This window comes from Myxocyprinus asiaticus, chromosome 42 (assembly GCF_019703515.2).
Source record: "Myxocyprinus asiaticus isolate MX2 ecotype Aquarium Trade chromosome 42, UBuf_Myxa_2, whole genome shotgun sequence".
Classification (NCBI taxonomy): domain Eukaryota; kingdom Metazoa; phylum Chordata; class Actinopteri; order Cypriniformes; family Catostomidae; genus Myxocyprinus; species Myxocyprinus asiaticus.
In genome coordinates, this window is record NC_059385.1 from 1,928,003 (window position 1) to 1,955,784 (window position 27,782).

Genomic DNA, 27,782 nt, shown 5'->3' on the forward strand with positions numbered 1-27,782 from the left:
CTGTCTGTCTGTTTCATTCTATCTGTCTGTCTGTCTGTCATTCTGTATATCTATCTGTCTGTCTGTTTGTCATTCTGAATGTCTGTCTGTCTCTCTTTTGTTCTTTCTGTGTGTCTGTTTCATTCTATCTGTTTGTCTGTCTGTCTGTATCTGTTTGTCATTCTAAATGTCTGTCTGTCTATCTGTCTGTCTACCTGTCTGTCTATTGTTTATATCTGCCGTTCTATCTGTCTGGGTCTATGTATCTCTCTGTCTTTGTATTATTATCTGTCTGTCTGAATGTCTGTCTACCTATTTATCTTTTTATAGATGAGTTTTACATGTGAATGTATCAGGATGCTATATTTAGGAGTCTATATATTGTTATTATATAGTTCCACAAATATAAGTGTTTACATGCAGACTCGATGACTTGCCCATAATGTGTGTTTGTGTGTATACAGTATATCTGTTCATGTGATTGTCCATCTGAGTAGATTAATCCTATTGGACATTTTTACTTTTCCTCCCCCTCTGTTTCTATAATCTCACCAGTTGAACGAGTGATGTATGTAGGTCAGAAAGAGCCTGATGCTCCTGCAGCTGCTGTCCTACAGCCCTAGTGTCTACTCAACCTCTCTCTCTCTCGCTCGCTCGCTCGCTCGCTCTGTGTGTGTCTCTGTGCTTGAACAGTGTCTACTGATTCACTCCTCTCAACACACAGAGCGGATTAAACAAGTTCTCCCCTGTAGCCAACAAGCCTCTCTCTCACCACCTGTCTTGACTGATTTCCTTTCCCCTCCTACTTTTTTCACGTCAAGATGATTTTGTTGCCCTCTCATTCTATGTTAGTTGTGATTTTGTCTCTGTTGGGCAGGGTTGGCTTGTTTACTTGGCTCTGCTTTTTCTAATTTTCCACCTTGAATCATCAGATCAAGCATGAACCGGTGGCCCAAACCGAAGGTGCACATGCGTCTGGGGATGCTGGCAGCGGTACTGCAGCGTGCTCGCAGGTAAGGACGATTGTTGCTCAAATGCATGCTGCTCATGAACAATGTGTTTGGTGTAGGCAGATAATGATAACTTGTGTTTACAGCTTATACACTCGCTGGCCAGCTCAATGAACAGTCTGAAAGATTCAAACTATGGCTGGCTTGGCTGCAGTGCAAGCACTAGGGTACCTAATTGTCGGTACTCAGAACTACTGATAATGTAGAAAGGGTGGTATCCGTTACATTTTTTAGAGTACATCGAATATATATGGACACTGAAGTCCATATTGTATGTACAGGTGCATCTCAATAAATTAGAATGTCGTGGAAAAGTTCATTTATTTCAGTAATTCAACTCAAATTTTGAAACTCGTGTATTAAATAAATTCAATGCACACAGACTGAAGTAGTTTAAGTCTTTGGTTCTTTTAATTGTGATGATTTTGGCTCACATTTAACAAAAACCCACCAATTCACTATCTCAAAAAATTAGAATATGGTGACATGCCAATCAGCTAATCAACTCAAAACACCTGCAAAGGTTTCCTGAGCCTTCAAAATGGTCTCTCATTTTGGTTCACTAGGCTACACAATCATGGGGAAGACTGCTGATCTGACAGTTGTCCAGAAGACAATCATTTACACCCTTCACAAGGAGGGTTAGCCACAGACTTTCATTGCCAAAGAAGCTGGCTGTTCACAGAGTGCTGTATCCAAGCATGTTAACAGAAAGTTGAGTGGAAGGAAAAAGTGTGGAAGAAGAAGATGCACAACCAACCGAGAGAACCGCAGCCTTATGATTGTCCAGCAAAATCGATTCAAGAATCTGGGTGAACTTCACAAGGAATGGACTGAGGCTAGGGTCAAGGCATCAAGAGCCACCACACACAGACGTGTCAAGGAATTTGGCTACAGTTGTCGTATTCCTCTTGTTAAGCCACTCCTGAACCACAGACAATGTCAGAGGCGTCTTACCTGGGCTAAGGAGAAGAAGAACTGGACTGTTGCCCAGTGGTCCAAAGTCCTCTTTTCAGATGAGAGCAAGTTTTGTATTTCATTTGGAAACCAAGGTCCTAGAGTCTGGAGGAAGGGTGGAGAAGCTCATAGCCCAAGTTGCTTGAAGTCCAGTGTTAAGTTTCCACAGTCTGTGATGATTTGGGGTGCAATGTCATCTGCTGGTGTTGGTCCATTGTGTTTTTTGAAAACCAAAGTCACTGCACCCGTTTACCAAGAAATCTTGGAGCACTTCATGCTTCCTTCTGCTGACCAGCTTTTTAAAGATGCTGATTTCATTTTCCAGCAGGATTTGGCACCTGCCCACACTGCCAAAAGCACCAAAAGTTGGTTAAATGACCATGGTGTTGGTGTGCTTGACTGGCCAGCAAACTCACCAGACCTGAACCCCATAGAGAATCTATGGGGTATTGTCAAGAGGAAAATGAGAAACAAGAGACCAAAAAATGCAGATGAGCTAAAGGCCACTGTCAAAGAAACCTGGGCTTCCATACCACCTCAGCAGTGCCACAAACTGATCACCTCCATGCCACGCCGAATTGAGGCAGTAATTAAAGCAAAAGGAGCCCCTACCAAGTATTGAGTACATATACAGTAAATGAACATACTTTCCAGAAGGCCAACAATTCACTAAAAATGTTTTTTTTTATTGGTCTTATGATGTATTCTAATTTTTTGAGATAGTGAATTGATGGGTTTTTGTTAAATGTGAGCCAAAATCATCACAATTAAAAGAACCAAAGACTTAAACTACTTCAGTCTGTGTGCATTGAATTTATTTAATACACGAGTTTGACAATTTGAGTTGAATTACTGAAATAAATGAACTTTTCCACAACATTCTAATTTATTGAGATGCACCTGTATATTTAATAGTCTCCAGCTAAAATGGATTCATTGTAATTTTTTGTAGGCTTCAAAAAGAGACCCTTTTTTCAGTCAGTGGGTGCCAAGGATTTCAGGCCTTTTTTAAAAGCCCTTTCTGTCCATGCCAAGAGCTTCAGTGTGCTTTGAATGTTGATGATTTGAATGCAAATGTTAATGGTTGTATTGTTGGTCATAGAGCCCTGGTGAGACTTTGAAATTCTAAGCATGAACAGGACCTTATTTGTGTTTCATACGGTTGCACTTGCTTATTGCAGTAATCTAACATGGTATTTTTCAGACAGATGGTGCGAGTGATATGTCACTGGATAAGGGACATTATTTACTAAGTGAAAAACCATTTATTGCTGAGACTATTTTATGTGTATGCTACATCAATATTTTAAATGTTGGGGTATTTGAGTGTAAGAGACTTAGGGACTGCATTTATATACAGGGCTGTGGAAAAGTATTTGCCCCCATCCCGATTTCTTCTGTTTTTGTGTATATCTCATACTAAATTGTTTCAAAAATTCAAACAAAATCTAACATAAAACAAAGGCAAGCTGTGTAAACACAAAATACAGTTTTTAAATGATAATGTTATTTATTGAAGCAATAAAGCTATCCAAAACCAACTGGGCCTGTGTGAAAAAGTACTAAATCCCCAAATCTATGAAACTGCATTCATAATGAGGTTCAGCTGGACTAGACACACCCAGGCCTGATTACTGCCAGTCCAGTTCAATCAAATCAACACATAAATAGGACTTTTTCAGCAGCATGAAGTTGACTAAAAGGTCTCACCCAGTAGCACACTATGCCAAGATCGAAAGTAATACCAGAAATGATGAGGAAATAGGTGATTGAAATACATCAGTCTGAGAAGGGTTACAAAGCCATTTCAAAGGCTCTGGGACTCCAAAGAACCACAGTGAGAGCCATTATCTCCAAATGGAGAAAACTTGGCACAGTAGTGAACCTTCCCAGAAGTGGCTGACCTTCCAAAATTCCTCCAAGAGCACAGTTATGACTCATCCAGGAAGTCACAAAAAAGCCAATGGACAACATCCAAGGAACTGCAGGCCCCTCTTGCATCAATAAATGTCGCTGTTGGGGGCCTGGGTAGCTCAGCGAGTAAAGAAGCTGACTATCACCCCTGGAGTTCGCGAGTTCGAATCCCAGGGAGTGCTGAGTGACTCCAACCAGGTCTCCTAAGCAACCAAATTGGCCTGGTTGCTAGGGAGGGTAGAGTCACATGGGGTAACCTCCAAGAGAATGCTGTAATGTGGTTTGCTCTCGGTGGGGCGAGTGGCGAGTTGTGCGTGGATACCGCAGTGGATGGCGTGAGGCCTCCACACGCGCTATATCTCAGTGGTAACGCACTCAACAAGCCACGTGATAAGATGCATGGGTTGACGGTCTCCGCCACCATCACTACACCACCACGAGGACTTAGAGCGCATTGGGAATTGGGCATTCCAAATTGGGGAGGAAAAAAAAATAAATAAAGGTCACTGTTCATGACTCCACTATCAGAAAGACACTGGCCAAAAATGCCATCCATGGAAGTGTGGCTCATCAAGAGTGGTGAGGTGAAAAACACCACTAACCCAGAAGAACATTAAGGCTCGCCTGAATTTTGCCAAAACACACTTTGATGATCCTCAATCCTTTTGGGAGAATGTTCTGTGGACTGATGAGTCAAAAGTGGAACTGTTTGGAAGACAGGGGTCCCGTTACAACTGACTTAAATCAAACAATTCTACAAAAAGAACATCATACCTACGGTCAAGCATGGTGGTGGTAGTGTGATGGTGTGGGGATGCTTTGCTGCTTCAGGGCGACTTGCAATAATTGAGGGAAACACGAATTCTGCTCTCTACCAGAAAATCCTAAAGGGGAACGTCCGGTCATCAGTCCGTGAGTTGAAGCTCAAGCGCAGCTGGATTATACAGCAAGACAATAACCCAAAGCATAGGAGTAAGTCCACCTTTGAATGGCTCAAAAGAAGTAAAATTAAAGTTTTGGAGTGGCCTAGTTAAAGTCCTGACTTGAACCCGATTGAGATGCTGTGGCAGGACCTTAAATGGGCAGTTCATGCTCAAAAACCCTCCAATGTGGCTGAACTAAAGCAGTTCTGCAAAGAAGAGTGGGCCAAAATTCCCCCACAGCATTGTGAAAGACTGATCTCCAGTTATCGGAAGCGCTTGGTTGTAGTTGTTGTTGCTAAAAGTGGCACAACCAGCTATTAAGTTTAAGGGGGCAGGTAGTTTTTCACATGGGTGCTATAGGTGTTGGATAACTTTTAAAAAAAAATATATATATTTGAAAACTGTATTTTGTGTTTACTCAGGTTGCCTTTATTTTATATTATATCTCGTTTGAAGATCTAAAACAATTTAGTATGAAAAATAAACAAAAACAGTAGAAATCAAGATGGGGGCAAATACTTTTCCATAGCACTGTATATTTACATAATACAAATGTTTTGGGGCATTTTCAAAAAGCTTTAAAAAATATATAGCATATATAGTGTGTATATATATATATATATATATATATATATATATATATAACATAGCTCATGTTGCATTGAAGTGTATTAAATTGAAATATATATATTGCGCGGTGTATCGTGAGGTAGTTGGGGATACCCAGCCCAACTAAATAGATGTAAACAGAATAGATCCTGCTTTTGTTGTTGATTTGTTGCATAATAAGATCACAAAATGCTTGAATCTACCATTTGTATTTTGGCTGACAGGGCTCAAGTTCTCGAGTCGATCACGACACAGTCAGTGAGATGAGCAGCACGGGAAGTTATTCTGTCCCACGTCGATTGACTAGTCATCTTGGCACTAAGGTAAGCTAGTGCTAAACTTACTCTATTGGGTAGTTTAATTCTCAAGACTAAAATGACTTGCAAAGACATCAGTTGAAAGTGTATTGGTAACATGCTTTGCTTTAGTAGATGTTTAATCAGGATCCTAGGATACTTTTTATTTTGGGCTTTTTTGAGTGTAGACTAGAAAGTAGGGTTGACAGTGGGATTTGAACCTAGGTCCACATGAGCCAACAGCTCTCATATGTCCTGAGCAGGTGCACAATCCACCGCTTCACGGCTCGACACTAAAGCCTGTTGTGTTGTGTTATATGCAGGTTGAAATGGTGTACTCTCTGCTGTCCATGCTGGGGACTCATGATAAAGACGACATGTCTCGGACGCTCCTGGCCATGTCGAGTTCTCAGGACAGCTGCATTGCCATGCGTCAATCCGGGTGCCTGCCGCTGCTCATCCAGCTTCTCCATGGCAACGACAAGGACTCTGTGTTGCTTGGAAATTCTCGGGGCAGCAAAGAGGCCCGGGCGAGAGCTAGCGCTGCCCTGCATAACATTATCCATTCACAGCCCGATGACAAGCGCGGCCGACGGGAGATCCGGGTGCTCCACCTACTGGAGCAGATCCGGGCATACTGCGAGACTTGCTGGGAGTGGCAGGAGAGTCATGAGCGTGGTGTAGACCAGGATAAGAACCCAAGTAAGACCTGGTTTATCTCAAACTTGTCTCCTGTATTGTCTTAAGGAATATCACAAGAAGGATACGAGATGTCTTGTAGTATCCTCATTTTTAGATCTATAAGCATTTCTTAAAGTGGAATAGGGGTTTTATTATGCCCATAGTATATGCATGTGTTTTTATAAGCAGTGATAGATCAATAAATATTTGCAAGGCCGTTAAATTGGCTAATATTTGGCCATTTTTGGACTATCAGCACCATTACCTCCCCATTTTGTCAGTTCCAAAATCTACTACCAGCCTTGTCAGTGGAAAATAAACTCTGATCTCTTTGGATACTCTGAACTCTGATTTTCACGTTGTTAATGACTTTTTCATGAAAATGTGTAGTGAACATTGTTTAAAATTGGTGCTCTTTCAATTTCAGCAATTTTGAGTACAACTCAAGTGTCGTCATTGAGTTGTATTATCTATGTATTTAAAAAAAAAAGCCATTGAATGTCTATAATTTCTTTTTTATCCTATAGATGACTCTTTATTCATTTATGGATGTTATTCAAATCAAATAGTCTGGTGGGTAGGAGCTTAATGGATGATTACATAACTGTTCTTAGTGGATATGTACTGTATATAATTAATGCATGTGTAACTGTTTGACCTCATTAACTTTTGCTTTCATTACAGTGCCTTCTCCCGTCGAGCATCAGATTTGCCCAGCAGTTTGTGTTCTCATGAAGTTGTCCTTTGATGAAGAACACAGACATGCAATGAATGAACTTGGTATGTTTTCCAAACTTATTGATTTAACCATAAAACTGTAATGAGTGAAACCTGTCCATCGCTTTATTCATGTTAGACCTTGAAGAAATGAAAAATCTAAATGTCATTGGCTAAATGCTTCAATGCAATGTTTGTGCAGGTGGACTTCAGGCGATTGGAGAGCTGCTGCAAGTTGACTGTGAGATTTACGGTCTTACTAATGATCACTACAGTGTTACGCTAAGACGATATGCTGGGATGGCTCTTACTAATCTAACTTTTGGAGATGTAGCGAACAAGGCAAGTTATCTCGTTGTTATATGTATAGCCATTCATTGATTACTTTTGAATAATTTCATTGTAACATTTGTTCTGTCATGCCGGCAGGCTACGCTTTGTTCCATGAAAGGTTGCATGAGGGCAATGGTGGCTCAGCTAAAGTCAGAGAGTGAGGACCTACAACAGGTACACCACTGTTAGGAACTTGCATGTGTATCACATTAAATATTTCAGCCATATTTTAGGCTAGTGGATAATTCAGAATAATTTTTTGGAATAATTCAGAATTATCTTAATATGCACTTAAGATATGCTACATCTGCTTCAGGTAATCGCGAGTGTTTTGAGGAACCTGTCATGGCGAGCTGATGTTAACAGTAAGAAGATCTTACGAGAAGTTGGCAGTGTTAGGGCCCTGATGGAGTGTGCCTTAGAAGTTCAAAAGGTGAGGTGTCTCTGAAATTCTGTAATAAATTCTTTAATAATTAATGTAAGAATCCAAAAAGGCCACTCGATAACACATTAAAGAAATTACTCCTCCTTGTACTTGTGTATCCTTACAGGAATCCACATTAAAAAGTGTCCTGAGTGCCCTTTGGAACCTATCAGCTCATTGCACTGAAAACAAAGCTGATATCTGTACTGTTCCAGGGGCTTTGGCCTTTTTAGTGAGCACTCTAACATACAGAAGCCAAACCAACACCCTAGCCATAATAGAAAGTGGTGGCGGCATCCTGAGAAACGTGTCAAGCCTCATCGCCACAAATGAGGACCACAGGTAGAGGACGTTTATATATACACTATATAGCCAAAAGTATTCGCTCACCCATCCAAATAATTGAATTCAGGTGTTCCAATCACTTCCATGGCCACAGGTGTATAAAATGAAGCACCTAGGCATGCAGACTGCTTCTACAAACATTTGTGAAAGAATGGGCGGCTCTCAGGAGCTAGTGAATTCCAGCGTGGTACTGTGATAGGATGCCACCTGTGCAACAAGTCCAGTCGTGAAATTTCCTCGCTACTAAATATTCCACAGTCAACTGTCAGTGGTATTATAACAAAGTGGAAGCGATTGGGAATGACAGCAACTCAGCCACAAAGTGGTAGGCCACGTAAAATGACAGAGTGGGGTCAGCGGATGCTGAGGCGCATAGTGCGCAGATGTCGTCAACTTTCTGCAGAGTCAATCGCTACAGACCTCCAAAGTTCATGTGGCCTTCAGATTAGCTCAAGAACAGTGCGTAGAGAGCTTCATGGAATGGGTTTCCATGGCCGAGCAGCTGCATCCAAGCCATACATCACCAAGTGCAATGCAAAGCGTCGGATGCAGTGGTGTAAAGCACGCCGCCACTGGACTCTAGAGCAGTGGAGTCGCGTTCTCCAGAGTGACGAATCACGCTTCTCCATCTGGCAATCTGATGGACGAGTCTGGGTTTGGCGGTTGCCAGGAGAACGGTACTTGTCTGACTGCATTGTGCCAACTGTGAAGTTTGGTGGAGGAGGGATTATGGTGTGGGGTTGTTTTTCAGGAGCTGGGCTTGGCCCCTTAGTTCCAGTGAAAGGAACTCTGAATGCTTCAGCATACCAAGAGATTTTGGACAATTCCATGCTCCCAACTTTGTGGGAACAGTTTGGGGATGGCCCCTTCCTGTTTCAACATGACTGTGCACCAGTGCACAAAGCAAGGTCCATAAAGACATGGATGAGCGAGTTTGGTGTGGAAGAACTTGACTGGCCTGCACAGAGTCCTGACCTCAACCCGATAGAGCACCTTTGGGATGAATTAGAGCGAAGACTGCGAGCCAGGCCTTCTCGTCCAACATCAGTGTCTGACCTCACAAATGCGCTTCTGGAAGAATGGTCAAAAATTCCCATAAACACACTCCTAAACCTTGTGGAAAGCCTTCCCAGAAGAGTTGAAGCTGTTATAGCTGCAAAGGGTGGGCCGACATCATATTAAACCCTATGGATTAAGAATGGGATGTCACTTAAGTTCATATGCGTCTAAAGGCAGATGAGCGAATACTTTTGGCAATATAGTGATATATATATATATATATATATATATATATATATATATATATATTTAGAGTCAAATGTGTCCAAATAGCAACTAAACTTTTCCTTTCTCTTTTCCAGGCAAATATTGAGGGAAAACAGCTGTCTACAGACTCTTCTTCAACACCTTAAATCACACAGTCTGACAATAGTAAGCAATGCCTGTGGAACACTGTGGAACCTCTCTGCTCGCAATGCAAAAGATCAGGAGGCATTATGGGACATGGGTGCGGTTAGCATGCTGAAGAACCTCATTCACTCAAAGCACAAGATGATAGCTATGGGAAGTGCGGCTGCTTTGAGAAACCTCATGGCCAATCGGCCTGCCAAATATAAGGATGCCAACATAATGTCCCCTGGATCCAGTTTGCCTTCCCTCCATGTAAGAAAACAGAAAGCACTATTTGAAGAACTCGATGCACAGCAACTCTCTGAAACCTTTGATAACATTGACAATTTGAGCCCAAAGGCCTCACACAAGGCCAGGCCAAGACACAAGCAAAATGCCTATGGTGACTATGATGGTGTCTGTCGGTCAGACGGTTATAGCCCTAACGGAGTCAGTGTTCGTTCACCTTATATGAACACCCCAGTCCTCTCAAGTCCGTCATCTCGAGACAATAGAGGAAATGCAGAAAGTGTCAGAGCTGAGAAGGACAGAAGTCTAGATCGGGAGCGAAGGGGGTTCCATCCAGATCCGGAACCTACCAAGCGAATGTTGCAGATACCTACAACTGCAGCTCAAATTGCAGTGGTTATGGAGGAAGTGCAAAGCATGCACTTAAGTATGGATGATAGAACTGCAGGATCCACGCCAGACCCTCACCCAGTGCAAGATGACATGACCAGACGTCAGACTGCTGTGCATAATCACCAAAACGTTTACAGCTACAGCAAAACTGACCCGTCAGGCAGACCGTGTCCAATGCCCAAACTGGAGTACAGAGCATCGAATGACAGTCTGAATAGTGTCAACAGCACTGATGGTTATGGTAAAAGGGGTCAAATGAAGCCATCAGTGGACTCATACTCAGAAGATGATGAAGGCAAATGCTGCGTTTATAGGAAATATCCAGCGGACCTTGCCCATAAGATACACAATGCAAATCACATGGAAGATGACAATGGAGATCTGGACACACCTATCAACTACAGTTTGAAGTATTCAGATGAACAACTCAACTCTGGTCGACAAAGCCCTAGCCAGAATGAAAGGTGGGCAAGGCCTAAGCTCCTTGATGATGAAATGAAACGGCCTGATCAGAAACCACCAAGATCCCAAAGCCCAGGATACCCCTTGTACACCGAAGGCAGTAGTGAGGGAGAAGACAAACTGAAAAAGTACCAACCCAGGTTTGTCCAACAGGACATGCCTGGTTTTAGGTCCAGGGGCTCCAATGAACAAATTAACAGTAGCTCCAATCATGGACTTAACAAAAAGATTTCTCAAACCATCTGCACTGTTGATGATTATACAGTTGATAAACCAACAAACTACAGTGAGCGCTATTCAGAGGAAGAAGAGCTCGATGAACAAACTTCAAATTACAGCATGAAATACAATGAGGATCACCACATAGAACAGCCAATTGATTACAGTTTGAAATATCCTGATGCTTCCTCCAAGAAGCCCATGTTTAGTCATTCAAAGCAATCTTCTACCCAGAGCTCTGTCAAAGACCATTTAAGCCAAGATAGTTCCTCCTCTGTGGCATCCGTAAAGAATCAGGGCAGGCAAAAACAGCTTCATCCGTCGTCTGCTCAAAGCAGATCAGGACCAACTAGAGCAGTTCAGAAGAACCCAACCTGCAAGGCTCCTACAATAAATCAAGAAACGTTACAGACATATTGTGTGGAAGACACTCCCATATGTTTCTCACGTGGTAGCTCTTTATCGTCATTGTCCTCAGAAGAAGATGAAATGGAAATCTGCAAGCGTAATGCCAACTCGGCCACTAACTACCCTAGTCTGCCTATATCAGAAAAGGAATCCACTAGTAGCATTGCACCAGACCAAAGCACTGCTGAGAGCCAGTCATCAGTGCATTATATCCGTATAAAACCCCCACGACATCAGGGACACTTGGGGCATGGAGATGGCTCCAGGCATCACAAAACAGTGGATTTTTCATCAGGTGCGAAATCGCCATCAAAAAGTGGTGCCCAAACACCCAAAAGCCCTCCTGAACACTACGTACAAGAGACTCCTCTCATGTTCAGCAGATGTACATCTGTCAGCTCCCTTGACAGTTTTGAGAGTCATTCCATTGCCAGTTCTGTGCAAAGTGAGCCATGCAGTGGGATGGTCAGTGGAATTATAAGCCCAAGTGATTTGCCTGATAGCCCTGGACAAACAATGCCTCCAAGTCGTAGTAAGACACCCCCACCTCCACCACCACGATCCTCATCAGTAAAACAAAAAGTTACAGTGCCACCACACTCTGAAAAACAGGATTTTCCTCCAAGGCATACAGTTGTTAGTGCTGCTGTACGAAAAGTGCAGGTTCTTCCAGATAATGATACTCTTTTACATTTTGCCACAGAAAGCACTCCCGATGGCTTCTCTTGTGCTTCAAGCCTTAGTGCACTTAGTTTAGATGAACCCTTTATTCAGAAAGATATTGAGCTAAAGCTAATGCCGCCAGTTCATGAAGATGACCATAGTAATGAGGTGGAGCTTGAGAATGAAGAAATTCAAGAGCCCAAAGTTCAGGAGAAACCACTATCAACATCTGAAGCTGGAAAGGACATGTTAGATGACTCGGATGACGATGATGACATAGAGATTCTAGAGGCTTGCATTAACTCTGCAATGCCAACAAAATCATCACGAAAACCCAAAAAGCAATCGCCTACAAACAGCTCAAGGATACCCCCACCTGTGGCTCATAAACCAAGTCAGCTCCCTGTTTATAAATTGTTGCCCACTCAAAGTAGAGGACAACAGCAGAAGCATGTGACTCTAGCTCACGGTGAGGAAATGCCACGGGTATACTGTGTTGAGGGAACACCAATTAACTTTTCCACAGCAACATCTCTCAGTGACCTCACTATTGATTCACCCCCAAATGAGTTGGCAGGTCTTGAAACATCAGCTCTCCATGCAGAAGCATCTGGTCCAAGACGAGACACACTACCAGAGGGGAAAAGTGCAGTGACTAATGATACCAGTGTATCATCTCCCACACAATCTGCTCTGGCTGAGAATGAAGGGGATGATATTCTGGCAGAGTGCATAAATTCTGCGATGCCCAAAGGCAAAATTCACAAGCCATTCAGAGTGCAGAAAATGTCTAATCAGGCTCAGCATCCATGTATTCCCCCTGGCAGTCTAGTTCAGCAAGACTTGGAAAAGAAAAAGCCAACTTCTCCTGTAAAACCCATGCCACAAAGCAGTGAGTACAGAGCAAGGATGCTCAAAAGGCCAGAGGCGCTTCGTGGCATGCCAGAAGCGGCATCATATCCATATAAAAACAAAGAAACCAAAAAGCCAGAGCCCAAAGTAGTCACAATAGAGTTTGCAGATAAGCCTGCTAATGCTGAGGAGAGAACACGTCCTGGGTTTGCCTTTGACTCTCCGCATCATTACACACCAATTGAGGGAACACCTTATTGTTTCTCTCGCAATGATTCACTAAGTTCACTTGACTTTGAGGATGATGATCTGGACTTGTCCAAGGAAAAGTCTGAGCTGCGAAAAAATAAAGAGCAAAGAAAAGTTCCACCTTTGAAGTTCACTATAGATCAGCCAGTAAGCACCAACAGGGTACCAGCATTTCAGACAGCGCCAACAAAACCTCTTCATAAATCTGGAAGTTTTCCACAAGCACCTAAAGAAAATACAGTAGCAGTGTGCGATGAAAAACAAAAGTTTTCAATTGAAGACACACCAGTATGTTTCTCAAGAAACTCATCACTTAGTTCACTTAGTGACATTGACCAAGAAAACAACAACAAAGACTGCTCACACAAAGATGATGAAACCCAGGTCGAAGTACCAAGGCCACCAGCCTCTGGTTATGCACCAAAAGCATTTCATGTGGAAGACACCCCTGTGTGTTTCTCTAGAAATAGTTCTCTTAGCTCTCTCAGTATTGATTCAGAAGATGACCTTCTACAAGAATGCATCAGTTCTGCAATGCCAAAGAAAAAGAAACAACCACAGAGAAATAAGTCTGAGGAACCAGGGATTAAGGAAGACAAAAGCATGTTGGCTGATGGCATTTTAGCAGAGGAACCAGATCTTATGTTAGATCTAACAGACACTCACAGTCCTATTTCAGAGCAAGCCTTATCACCAGACTCTGAATCATTTGATTGGAAAGCCATTCAAGAGGGTGCTAATTCTATTGTGAGCAGTCTTCATCAAGCTGCAGCCAGTCTTTCCAGACAAGGTTCCTCTGATTCAGACTCTATACTCTCTCTAAAATCTGGCATCTCCATTGGGTCACCTTTCCATCTTCCATTAAATCAAGATGACAATAAGCCTGCTGCAAACAAAGGGCCAAGAATACTAAAACCTGGTGAAAAAAGCAGTTTAGAGGCAAAAAAGAAAGAGGAGGAATCAGCCAAGAGCCTGAAAGGAGGAAAAAAAGTGTACAAAAGCCCGATCACAGGAAAGCCCCGACCAAGTCTTGAAAGCATGTCCTCTCAGCACAGGCAAGCTCAAGCGCCCGTGATCTCTAGAGGCAGGACAATGATTCATGTTCCTGGTGTGAGAAGCAGCTCTCCTAGCACCAGTCCAGTTCCTAAAAAGCCCCCTCCACGTGGCCAGATGTCAAAACCACCTTCCCAAGCACCAGGTCCTGGAAACTCTCCAAGAGCCATGAAAGTACCAGCAAGTTCTGAACCTTGTCCTGCCAGGGATCCTCAATCTGCTCAGGGAGGGTCAAGTAAAGCTTCGTCTCGATCAGGGTCCAGAGACTCCACTCCTTCTAGACCAGTTCAGCAATCTCTAACAAGGCCCATGCAGTCTCCTGGCCATGCCTCTGTCTCACCGGGTAGGAACGGTCTTAGCTCCTTTAATAAATTATCTCAAATGCCTCGTACTGCCTCTCCCACTGCTGCTTCAGCAAAGTCATCAGGATCTGGCCGCATGGCTTACACTTCTCCAGGAAGGCAACTGAGCCAGCAAACGCCAACAAAGCAGAGTGGTTTACCAAGAAGTGCTAGTGGAATTCCTAGAAGTGAATCTGCCTCAAAAATTCTAAATCAGTGTGGAGCCACAGGCCCTTCAAAAAAGGCGGATTTGTCCAGAATGTCATCCACAAAGTCAAGTGGAAGTGAGTCTGACCGGTCTGAGAAACCTGGACTTGTTCGTCAGTCAACATTTATCAAAGAAGCCCCTAGCCCAACACTAAAAAGGAAATTAGAAGAGTCTGCCTCCTTTGAGTCCTTGTCTCCTTCCTCTCCAAGCCAATCACAGACACCAGTATCTAGTCCATCCTTACCAGATATGTCACTTAGTCTGCCCTACCAGGGAAGCGGATGGAGAAAGTCCCCCCCCAGTCAAAACACTGCCGAGAACAGTGATGGCAAGTCACTCCGAAGACATGACATCTCCCGATCCCATTCAGAAAGTCCATCCAGGCTCCCAATCAACAGGACAGGGACATGGAAAAGGGAGCACAGCAAACATTCATCTTCTCTCCCAAGAGTTGGCACTTGGAAAAGAACTGGCAGCAGCTCTTCCATTCTCTCTGCCTCTTCTGAGTCCAGTGAAAAGGGCAGAAGTGAGGATGAGCGGCAACCCACTAATCCACCTCAAAAATCGGGGGGCCTTGAACGGAAAGGAACATGGAGGAAAATGAAGGAGAGTGAAATTGCACCTTCTATGACATTAGACTTACCAGATCTAACTGGTGATGCTGCTCATTCAATGGGTGCTGCTATGTCCAAGACGGAAGACGTCTGGGTGAGAATTGAAGACTGTCCCATAAACAATCCAAGGTCTAGTAAATCACCCACAGGAAACACACCTCCTGTTATTGACTTAAAGTCAATCAAAGGGCTTCCTTGTGACAGGGACTCAAGTGAATTACACTCAAAACAGCCACCAGCAAATGAGAATGCAGCTCTGTGTCATCTGGGCTCAGAAACTAATCTGAATTTGCTCAGGAGTAGTGAGTCTCTTGATAAAAAAGTCACTGACATCAAGCCTTCAAGTAACCCAAACACTGGCACAGACATACATGAATTTCCAGTTGCTGAACGCACTCCATTTAGCTCAAGCAATTCTAGCAAACACAGCTCCCCTAGTGGTGCCGTGGCCGCTAGGGTAAGTCCTTTCAATTACACGCCAAGCCCTAGAAAGAGCAGTACCGACAGCACAACACCTAGACCATCTCAAATCCCAACACCTGTTACAAGCAACGTAAAAAAGAGAGACACTAAAGGAGACACGACCGAAAGTGGATCCTACATTGTCACCTCTGTGTAAGACTTTCTGGCCCAGTTTTTGAACGTACTCTTTATGATCACAGCCAGAAAACACTTAAAACAGACTCTATAAGTTACTTTGTGCTTTTGTAGAAACAAAGGACACTGTCGTACAACTTATCATAGTCCTGTGTTTGGCAACATTCTGGCTGGTTTATTGCTGTTATATCGTGGCAGCAAATGTTGGCTTCAAATCCATAGAGGAAACAACAGGGAGGACGTTAGGACAACTGACAATTTGTACTGTACAGATTTGATTATGTATATATTTAATTTAACCGCACATCAGGATCCCATATCTTGCTTGACTTTACGAGATAACAGCTAAAGGTGGAATATTTTGGATGTTGTTAAACTTCTGGTGGACTTCTGGAATACTAATGCATTTAATTTTTTTAGATAAAAAACTGTAAACCTGCATTAATTCCAATGTTAAACTCATTCTTACTGTTGCATATTGTACGTTGCATAATGGATTTTCTCCTTGCATGCACCAATTCAGTGGTATAGTATTTCCTATATAGATAAGCATTTCTGTGGACACATGACCTGTACTGATAGCTGTAGTGTAACATTTTACACTTTTTTGTGTGCTCTTTAAAAAGCAAGAAATAACCCTCGGAACTGTTGAATGATGATATTGATGGTCAACATAGAATATATATATATAAAACATAAATTCATTGCTCTGCTGTTTGTGTATAGTTGTTGCCAGGTGAGGCGTGTGTCTTTTCAATGAAACTGTACTCTTGAAAGGACTGAAGTAATGTTTAAAACTTAAATTATTCCTGTAGGTTTTGGTGTTGGTACCTTTTTGAAAGCCGTTTTGCTTCCCCTATTATTTGGTAACTGTTTAAGCACATAATTAGATAAAACCGTTTTGCCAAAACCACGTTGTAAATAATCACATTTTGAGTTTTTATTTTTCTCATGCAATAAAGTGGGCAGATTGATGTTTACAAGATATTTCCAATAAAATATAGTAAATAAACAAAATAAACTATCCTTTTTGTGAATCTGGCATTATTCCACAATTTGTATTCATTTTAAGGATGTTTATCTGGAAAACAAAAATGTTTAACCCAACAAGATGCCTTTAAGACCCCTGAACCTAGTCAAAAAAATAAAGTAACCCAAACAAATAATGTAATCTTTTTTTTAGGGTGTCTTAAAAAACATTCAGACAGAATTGTATACATCTGGGTCATTTAGTCTAAACCAATTACTCATCTAATTTGGTATGGCAAACAAATTTTCTGATTCACATACAGTCAGTTCTCAGAAATGTAATTGTCACCATCAGTTATGATGACTATACAAAAACAGTTGGCATTCATTTTGTAAATGCATGTAGGCACGTAGTGATGATCTTACCATATTTAGGATGAGTTCTGTCCTATTTTGTTATTGTCTTATCAACTAATTTGGAAATTGCTGTTTGTTTTGGTACTGCATTTTTGTATATCATCTCTCACATATTACATTTGCATTAAGCAAAGTTGCTAATCTCTGCAGCTGTGACATCTTGTTGCAGTTTTGGTCTACAGTCCTTTTTTCATTTTATCAGAATGCCTGTGTTGCTGTGTCCTGTAATGATTATTATCTACATATAGATTATTGGATAGAATATTGAAAATTAAATTGTCTTATATGGAAATTATTCCTGCAATTCGCACAAGCTGCAGTATTCTTGGATTTTTCTTTTAATCAAATTGGTATTTTGAGAACTGCCCAGTCATTTCCTGTGGTTCTGCCTTAAAGTAGTTTGCGGGACACCCCTTTCCAGCTAGTAACGAGGGGCCAGTGAGGTAAGTACAAGTTTTTGTATGACATTAATATCTGATTTACAAACATCAAAGTATTGTATGCATTAAAGAATTGATCATGTAAGACTGAAATATTAGTGGGTACATACATGCTTTTAAGTACAGTAAATGTATGCTTTTAACCACCTGTACACCAAGTGGAAGTTAATAAGTGAGGTATTACCTACTTGTTCTATGATTTCAATTATATTAAAGCACTTTTAAACTGTCCACCAGAAGTAGCATTATTGCATTATTGACAAACTTGTCAATAATAATACATTGATTTAACTGTATATTCTTAATATGTTGTCAGCATAACATAATAAATATACATAATAAATATACACTGATCAGACAAAACATTAAAACCACCTGCCTAATATTGTGTAGGTCCACCTCGTGCTGCCAAAACAGCGCCAACCCGCATCTCAGAACAGCATTCAGAGATTATATTCAATTGTACAGAGTGGTTATATGAGTTACCGTAGACTTTGTCAGTTCAAACCAGTCTGGCCATTCTCTGCCAGACAGGTTCAAACTAACTCAGATAACCACTCTGTACAATTGAATATCATCTCTGAATGCTGTTCTGAGATGCGGGTTGGCACTGATTAGGCGGCACGAGGGGGACCTACACAATATTAGGCAGGTGGTTTTAATGTTGTGGCTGAGTAAGTAAATGTGATTTACGTTATAACTTTAACAATGTTATATTAACAGGTTTAACAGCATAAGCTCAATCACAGCAAAATGAACCAGACATTTACAGACAATCCCTTCTACGATCACAATGAAATGAACTCTACCTTTGGAGACAATTGTCTGTGGTGTTTTAATGAAAGTGTGCCATCTTCAGAGGTGATGAATTCTATGGGAGTGACTTCTCTGGTTGTCTACTGCCTGACGTTTCTTCTCGGAGTTCCAGGAAATGTCTTTGTTGTTTACATTGCTGGAATGAAGATGAAGAGGACCGTTAATACGATATGGTTTATCAATCTGGCGATTGCAGATCTCCTGTGCTGCCTTTCCATACCGTTCAATGTGGCGGAGATACTTCTTGACGATTACTGGCCATATGGATCTGTCATGTGCAAGATTCTTCCCTCTTTTATAGTTATCAACATGTTTGCCAGTGTCTTCACTTTGAACGTGATTAGTCTGGATCGGTTTACCCAGGTGATCACACCAGTTTGGGCTCAGAACCATCGCAGCTTGATGCTTGCACGGTTATCCTGTGTAGCGGCCTGGGTCCTGGCATTACTCCTTAGCCTGCCCTTTATGATATTAAGGGAAACTTATGATGAATTAAATATAACAATCTGCACAATTTATGGTGATGAAGAAGGTGGCTCTAATACATCTGGAAAACTGACTATCATCAGGTTTGTGTTTGGTTTTTTGATTCCTCTCATATGCATCACGACATGTTATGGAATCATTGCACGAAAGTTAGGCAGGAGTCATTTTAACTCTGGACGAGCATTTCGCATCATGTTGGCTGTTATTGTGGCCTTTTTTTTGTGCTGGCTGCCATACCACACTGTGGATTTAATCCGAATATATGGTGGAAAATCGAGTTCCTCAGTGGCACTGGCCGTGGAGCCATTGGCTGTCTCTTTGGCATACAGCAACAGCTGTCTGAACCCGGTTCTGTATGTTTTCATGGGGCAGGATTTTAAGGAGAAGTTTAAGCTTTCTCTAAGAAGTGTTTTTGAAAGAGCTTTCTCTGAGGAGGGGACACAAATACCACAATGCACCCAATCACAACAAATGCACTCAATGTAGGTTAATAACCGATGTATGCATTGCATTCACTTTGTACCTTCTTTTTTCAAAGCTGAAACTAAAGGCAACACAGCACTTTTCAATAGCAGGAAGTGTGTCTCTTCCACTCCTCTGCTGTTCTATTTGTGCAGGAAGTTAATAAATTCATATTATATGTTTGTATAGAACACTGAATTTAAACCATATGCAAAAAAAAAAAAAAAAAAAAAAACATGGAGATTTAGTGGGTTTAAATGACTTTTTTCTTTTCTTTTTTACCTTTATTTCCTTTATTGATGTTCAAAAATTATATTGTTTTAATATAATTCAATCAAACTTAGCAGCTAGATGAGTGTGCTACTAATGCTGCTGTTAGACAATTGCTGAATGCTTTTGAGGAAGTTTATAATGTGTTTACTGATTGCGTGTGGTCTTAAGGATGAAAATAAACTAAATTAAATTAAACGAAAGGCTCTAGTTTTTGGTGTCTTTACATTTGTAGGTTATGTTGTAAATAGTTCAAACTGATTAAAACAAAAGGCAGAGGTTATTGTGATTCAATTAGCTAAGACCTGAAGGATTTATTACCCGTGCTAGGGACCCATACGTAGATAACTCTAAAAGTAATCATAACTCACTCTTGTTTGTGAAGATTCTCAGTTAACCAAGTAACTGTAGAATGCCCGAGTTATTCTAATGAACTGCATGTATCTATCTGTGGTTTAAAGATCTGATCAACATTTCACAGCTCGGATGAGTGGTGCAATATCTTTGATACTGCAAAAGATAAACACACCAAGTTCACAACAGAATAACTGTACTAGAATAACAGATTTACTACCTTATAATATTTGGGTAGATATACATGGTTAGAATAAATAAATGTAGCAAAGAAAAGACCAATCACAATTCAGTATGCAAATGTTGCAGTGACATCATTGCTGTATGTTAGAACTTGAACATTCTAACAATGAAAGACAAAGAGAGTTTTTTTGTTTGTTTGTTTTTTCAAACTAAGCAAACCTTAAATTTCATATAAAATATTAAGTAAAAAAACAGCACACACACACACACACAATTAAATAGCACACCACTAGTTATGGGAGTCACTGTGATGTCATTTTGGGTAATGTTAATTACCTAGGAAACCACATGGATGAGTGGTGAAATGTCTTGAGCAACAGCTGACTTGGGTAACTTCAAGACAAAACGTCACAGGTGATGCATAAAGTTCTTATGAGCAGGAGATGCTGACCTCTGATGGCGAGTTGACTGTACTGTAGTAGAAGATGTGACTACAGTCAAAAGAATTCACAAAGCCTAATGGTGTGATACACTGAATGTATTTATTTAAAGATTTACACATTTCAATTTCATTAAAAATTCCATCCAGTTGAACTGAGTAATCTTTAATACAATAAAATAATTTAATTAATTAACATTATTTCAATTGATGGAATTTTGTCATCAAATTGAAATGCATCTTAAAAATAGGATAAAATATTTTTTTAGAGAGTACAGTATAGGCTCGGGATTTTTTCTTTGTATATCACAAATTAAGCACAATTTTTACTGGCAATAGTAGGGACTCAATTTGAACCAAGCTGAAAGCTAAACACTTTTTGCCTCTCTAAACCAGCATGACTATGAATGTCCAGATGAGATGGCATTTTCATATTCAACAAGCCTTACAATCAGATGTCACAAGTCTTTAAAACTGATAGGAAGTGTAACTGATAGGCCAAGTGTGCACTAGATAGCATATACTGTAAATGAATTGTGTATTAAAAGAGGAACATTTTAACTGGAAATTTGACTTCTGAGGAATTCAGGAAAACGTGTCAAAAATGTGACAGATAAATCTCACATTCAAGGCAGTGATGATGATGCATATACCAATACCAGAAAAATAGGACTTTGAAACTAACCTTCCCACTCAAAAGAACGTCACTCAACATGATTTTGTCTAAATAACTAAACGAACAAAGACATGAGTCATTTTTAATGACATTAAAGCACTTTTTTGTTACTTTCCACTAAAAGGTGCATTTATTTGATTGCACATTTATTATCATTAAGAAAAATTGTCAATAGTAGCAATTTGCTAATTATATGATGTTCTAAAGGTGGTGTCAGCATCTTGTCTGATCAATCACTTTAAGTATGATTCATCATGACATTAACAATATGTTATATTACCAGGATAAACAGAACGCTTTCAGCTCAAAGCAAGATCAATCAGATATTTAGAGATGATTACTTCTATCACAATAAAAGGGATTCTACAATTAGAGATGACACCTTTTATGATTACCCAGAGAATGCTAAAGAAGATGTGTCTCCAGAAGCGAAGAATACCTTCAAAGTGCTACAACGTGCTATAGAATTATTGCTATAGAAAAATGCTGTTGGAAAGTTAGGCTGGAGTAATTTTCACTCCAGGGAAAGTCCAAAAGTCCTCTGTCCCTGCCTCCTCCACAGAGGTGGAGTTTAGGAGTTGGTCGGGTTTAGGAGTTCCTCAAAGTGTTCTTTCCACCGTTCGACTATATCGCTAGGCGAGGTCAGCAGTTCCCTACCCCAGCAAACAAAGACCTGGACAAAACCCTGCTTTCCACGCCTGAGCATGGCTCAAGCACTTCGGTTTGCCAGAACCTCTTTGAGGCTGACCAAAAGTCCTTTTCCATGTCCTCCCTAAACTCCTTGCACACCTGGGTTTTCACTTCAACAGCCACCGCGCCTGCTATCCTTCTGGCCTGCCAGTACCTGTCAGCTGGGTCCGGAGTTCCATGGGCTAACCAGTCCTGAAAAGCCTCCTCCTCCAGCCTGACAGCTTCCTTCACCGCCAGTGTCCACCAGCGGGTTCTTGGGTTGCCGCCCCGACAGGCACCAACAACCTTCCAGCCAAAGCTCAAGGCAGCCGCCTCCACAAAGGAGGCCTTAAACAGGGTCCACTCAGACTCTGCTCCTCTCTTTACCGGAGTGTCCAGAACATACTGCCTCAGGTCTGATGATACGACAGTAAAGTAAATCACTGACCTGTGGCCTAAGGTGCTGTGGTACCAAGTACACTTATGAACATGATGTTCATTATGGCCAATCCATAACCAGCACAGAAGTCTAATAACAAAACACAGCTCTGGATCAGATCAGGCAGGCTGTTCCTCCAAATCACTCCCCTCCAGGTTTCTCCATCATTGCCAACATGGGCATTGAAGCCGCCCAGCAGAACTATGGAGTACCCAACTGGCACCCCCACCACGGCGCCACTTAGAGTCTCCAATAAGGCTTTTCCACTAAAATGGCGATGGTTCTTGTGCCGAGCCTGTGCTCAGCTGGTTCACGGCCGGGGCAATCTGTAACCTATTGTAAAACGACCTCGCTTTTCCACTGACTTGAGAACCAAACAGTGATGTAACGGGTTACGTGGCTACATGGTAGTTTTACGTGACTACCTCACCTGCTCACAAACAAACATGGTGCGTCAGTGTTTGTGTCCTGCTTTTACTTCTGTTTTTAAGGACATATTTAATCAATTTAATGCAATCCAACATTATTACATTGCTCAATGAGACATGAGACATGTCAAAGACGCCATCTACACTCAAGATGACGAGTGAAGTCGACAGGTAGTGTGCGCATGGCGTAACATACAGTAATGAACTTTTCTGATGTGGCTTAACTTGCTAAATACTATAAACCGTAACAGTGGAATCGTTATTAGCATTGGTGTAGAAGATGGTTTTATTTGGATTTTTGTCATAGCATATAATATTATGTTGAGAATCCCACCGGTGTACTTGACAGAAGCCGCTGTCTTCCTAACTAAGTGGGTATTTCCCTTACTTAGCAAAACAATGCACAAAATAAGATGAGAAGAGTGTAAGGAAAGCTGACAAAGAAATGTAATAACTTGCCGAGATCAGTTACAGAGGACACATGCAATTTTGTGCTTGTCTCGAGCGTTACTGGCTGAATTCAATGCCCCAGTTAGTTAGCTGGCAGGACGGTATCCAAGCAATTGTTGCTCCGTCCACTGTCACATCTGCTTAGGTCCTTCTTATGGCCTTCGCACTCAATTATTATAATTTTTTTTTTTAATTTGTTTATGATTTGGTTAATCATCCAGTTGAAGCCAGTGTGCATCATTTCTTCTACCATATCTTCGTGGACTCTTTTTTTTTTTTTTTTTTTCCATTGTGATCTCTCTAGTTTATCTTGGATCACTGTAGAAGACCATATCACAAGTAGAACGCTCATTTCCTCCACGTTCTTCTGAACGCTTTTGATGTCTGACTTTTTTGTGTATTTTTTATTGTTATAGAGTAAAGAAGTAGTATATGGTGCAGTTGTTGTTTGTGAAGATTTACCTGGTGATGAAACATTATTCCACCTTCCACCCCCTGACATAATTGGGTCCAGCTTAGAGAACCAGCCATGTCGTTGGAAAAGGTCCCCAAGAAGGCTGAATACTCAGGGCTGTGGTTCCGTGCATAGGCACAGGTCACAGTAAGAGCTTTCCCCGCTGCAACATGAAGGGCATACATCATGGCTATACAGACTGCAAATGGCATTGACTTCACAGCAGTAGTGATTTCGCTGAGTAGGCAAAGGAGGCAGTGCCTCCTCAAAAATTTGGGTAAGAAAAATAAACAACTGTATATATAGTTATAAATAAAAGTAATAAAATATTGCAAAATGTGAGCTCTCGTCCTCGCAGCTGGTCTCTGAAGATCGCTATGAATGGGACGAACTGATGTAAGTGGAGTAACGATTTGCACAGTACACAACTAACCGACACGGACAACAACACTTTTGGTCACGTCAAAATCAAAATGAACTTGAAATGACTTGAAATATGAAATGGTGTGCTAGTGAGCCGCTTGAGCACTTGCTTGTAGGATGACAAATTATCAACAACAAAAAAAAGATGATTATAAAAATAATAGGCGAAGAGATGAAATATACATTAAATATGTTTGTTGCTGTATTGTTGTAAGTATGAGGCCATGTAAAAAAATAATTATAATACAATGTACACACTTTAGTCTTTGATTTGACTTGACTTAAACAGTTTTAATATGAACTTACTTATTTTAATATAAAAACTAACATAAATAACTATTTCATTCTTATTTACAGTGTAATTTAAAAGGTACTTTATATGCCTTCCCGTCTGATATATGGCAGTTAACATGCATATAATTGTTCATTTTGTTTGGGCATATGTTTACATAGCCTATTCAAATTATAGGACAATAAACTATGATTTAAGGAAAATATGTGTTACATATAGTGGCAAGAAAAAGTATGTAAACCCTTTGGAATTACCTGCATTTATATATAAATTTGTCTTGAAATCTGGTTTGATCTTCATCTGTTACAATAATAAACAAACACAATGTGTTTTTACTAATAACGCACAAATTATTGTGTTTGTACATATTTAATGCATCATTCAAACATTCAAAGTCTAGGTTGGAAAAAGTATGTGAACCCCTGGGCTAATGACATCAACAAAAGCTCATTTAAAGTCAGGAGTTGGCAAACCTGGCATCCAGTTAATGAAACAAGATTGGAGGTGTGGGTTAGTGCTACTTTGACTTATAAAAAGCACTCAAACATTTTGAATTTGCTATTCACAAGAAGCACCTGCTGACGTGGACCATACCTCACAAAAAAAGAGATCTCAGAAGACCTACAATCAAGAATTGTTGCTTTGTATAAAGCTGGGAAGGGTTACATAGTTATCTCGAAGAGCTAAGTTATTCATCTGCCCACAGTTAGACAAAGTGTCTATATAAGGAGATGATTTAGTACTGTGGGTACTCTCCCTAGAAGTGGCCGTCCTGCCAAGATGACTCAAAGGGCACACCGCAGATTGCTCAATGAGGTAAAAAAAGAACCCTAGAGTGGCAGCTTAAGACTTGCAGGAATTATTGGAACTGGTTGACATGTTTGTTCATGGGTCTGCTATCCCGAAAAAATGAAACAGGCATGGTGTCCATTGCAGGACACCATGAAGGAAGCTGTTGCTTTCCAACAAAAACATTGCTGCACTGAAGTTTGTCAAAGACCACTTTAACACTCCACAATGCTACTGGGAAAATGTTTTGTGGACTGATGAAACTAAGGTTGAATTGTTTGGGAAAAACACACAGCTCAACATATGGCATAAAAAGGGCACCGCATACCAACATGAAAGCATCATCTCAACGGTGAGATACGACAGAGGGAGCATCATGATCTGGGGCTGCTCTGCTGCTTCAGGGCCTGGACTGCATGCCATCATTAAGGGGGAAAATGAATTCCCAAGGTTATCAAGATATTCAGTAGAAGTTAGGTTAGCAGGACAATGACCCTAAACATGGAAATAAATCCACTACAGAATGGCTTCAAAAAAATAAAATCCAGTGGCCCAGTCAGAGTCAAGACCTTAACCCAATAGGGATGCTGTGGAATGACCTCAAGAGAGCCGTTCACACCAGCCATATTCTTAGGATGTCTGATCTGAAGCAGTTCTGTAAGGATGAATGGTCCAAAATTCCTTTTGAACGTTGTGCAGGTCTAATCCGCAGCTACCGGAAACGCTTGGTTGAAGTTATTGCTGCCAAAGGAGGATCAGCCAGTTATTAAATCCAAGGTTCACTTACTTTTTCCACAGCACTGTGAATGTTTAATGGGATGTTTTTAATAAAGACATTTGTGACGAGGAGGAGGGTGTGGCTGGTCCGTGAGGATGTACGCCCGGCGCTGAATTGTCCTAATCAGCCGGGAGGGGGATAAAGACGAGCCAGAGGCGCCAGTTAGAGAGAGAAAGAGACACACACGACCGCTGTGTTTGTTGTTTGTTTAAGTTGACTTATGTCATTAAAGTTATGTTGACTGCTCTGCTGGTTCCCGCCTCCTTGCCCATCCTTGAACCCTGTTACATTGGTGCCAAAACCCGGGAAGGAGGAGGGATGCGCTGTCGTGGAGTCCTCGCTGCTGCCGTCCGCCAGGGGACGGAGGAACCACTGCTGTCCGCCAGGAAGTTAGCTTAAGCACATTATGTTTGTCTATACTTGTGACTTTGATGAAGATGAGATCACATTTTATGACCAAATAATGCAGAAAACCAGCTAATTCCAAAGGGTTCAGATATTTTTTCTTGCCACTGTATAGGACAACAGCCATTTTTAGTAGTTTGTTATTTTGTCAATATGTTGTTGCATTTACAAGCATGTGACTTTTTTTACATCATATATTTTTATGTAGGCCTACTTATGTTGTGAAAAATCAGTTTTAAACTATGAAAACATTGAACTAATAATAAAAACCAAACCCTGAGATGACACACTGTCTCCTCATTTCAAGTCCACCACAAGCCACTGCTTCACAGGAAAGAGTTGAAATCATCTTGTGACTGCATCTGTTGCATCTTCTTAAAGAGAACCATTAGTTAATGTCAAGGACTTCCTGTCATTTGTGAAATCATCACTTAAGTGGAAAGTAAAACTATAAAGTAAAACACAAGGAAAATAAACTATATGGCTATATTTGATATCCTCTTATTTGATATATTAATTTCTGACTCCAAATCCATGTAAAAATTAAATGAAGGTATGAATTGAAAATGTAAAATGTACAAGACTAAATGACTACATATTTTGTTTAAAAGTACATACTTAACCACACATACACCAGGTATAAGTAAAAGAGTAATGTATGGTTACAGTTACAGTTAAATTGGTAAATGATTACTTCTATTACAACAGAAGGAATTCTACAATTAGAGATCATACTTCTATGATTACCCAGACAATGATATACAGGTGCATCTCAATAAATTAGAATGTCGTGGAAAAGTTCATTTATTTCAGTAATTCAACTCAAATTGTGAAACTCGTGTATTAAATAAATTCAGTGCACACAGACTGAAGTAGTTTAAGTCTTTGGTTCTTTTAATTGTGATGATTTTGGCTCACATTTAACAAAAACCCACCAATTCACTATCTCAAAAAATTAGAATATGGTGACATGCCAATCAGATAATCAACTCAAAACACCTGCAAAGGTTTCCTGAGCCTTCAAAATGGTCTCTCAGTTTGGTTCACTAGGCTACACAATCATGGGGAAGACTGCTGATCTGACAGTTGTCCAGAAGACAATCATTGACACCATTCACAAGGAGGGTAAGCCACAAACATTCAAGCTGGCTGTTCACAGAGTGCTGTATCCAAGCATGTTAACAGAAAGTTGAGTGGAAGGAAAAAGTGTGGAAGAAAAAGATGCACAACCGAGAGAACCGCAGCCTTATGAGGATTG

At 40.9% G+C, this 27,782-nt stretch overlaps 2 protein-coding genes across 4 annotated transcripts in view; both read left to right on the top strand.

Moving 5' to 3' along the window:
* The window catches only part of LOC127433058 (adenomatous polyposis coli protein-like), a 55,362-nt gene extending 38,452 nt beyond the window's left edge, over positions 1 to 16,910 (top strand). For all 3 annotated transcript variants that reach the window (XM_051684689.1, XM_051684690.1, XM_051684691.1), the window contains 9 exons: positions 912 to 992; positions 5,617 to 5,715; positions 6,012 to 6,390; positions 7,054 to 7,149; positions 7,289 to 7,428; positions 7,516 to 7,593; positions 7,736 to 7,852; positions 7,971 to 8,185; positions 9,550 to 16,910. In XM_051684689.1, coding sequence (XP_051540649.1) covers positions 912 to 992; positions 5,617 to 5,715; positions 6,012 to 6,390; positions 7,054 to 7,149; positions 7,289 to 7,428; positions 7,516 to 7,593; positions 7,736 to 7,852; positions 7,971 to 8,185; positions 9,550 to 15,907 — 7,563 coding nt within the window. In that variant the 3' untranslated portion in view covers positions 15,908 to 16,910. The remainder of the gene's footprint in view (positions 1 to 911; positions 993 to 5,616; positions 5,716 to 6,011; positions 6,391 to 7,053; positions 7,150 to 7,288; positions 7,429 to 7,515; positions 7,594 to 7,735; positions 7,853 to 7,970; positions 8,186 to 9,549) is intronic.
* A 128-nt stretch (positions 16,911 to 17,038) lies between these two features.
* Positions 17,039 to 19,942, top strand: LOC127433094 (C3a anaphylatoxin chemotactic receptor-like). Its single transcript, XM_051684758.1, has 2 exons — positions 17,039 to 17,714; positions 18,435 to 19,942. Exon 2 carries the CDS (start codon positions 18,465 to 18,467, stop codon positions 19,497 to 19,499), a length of 1,035 nt encoding a protein of 344 aa, XP_051540718.1. The 5' UTR covers positions 17,039 to 17,714; positions 18,435 to 18,464; the 3' UTR covers positions 19,500 to 19,942.
* The last annotated feature ends 7,840 nt before the right edge of the window (positions 19,943 to 27,782 follow it).

Bases quoted from the DNA above. Each gene is read 5' to 3' on its own strand.
- LOC127433094 (XM_051684758.1), top strand. From the start codon at position 18,465: ATGAACCAGACATTTACAGACAATCCCTTCTACGATCACAATGAAATG.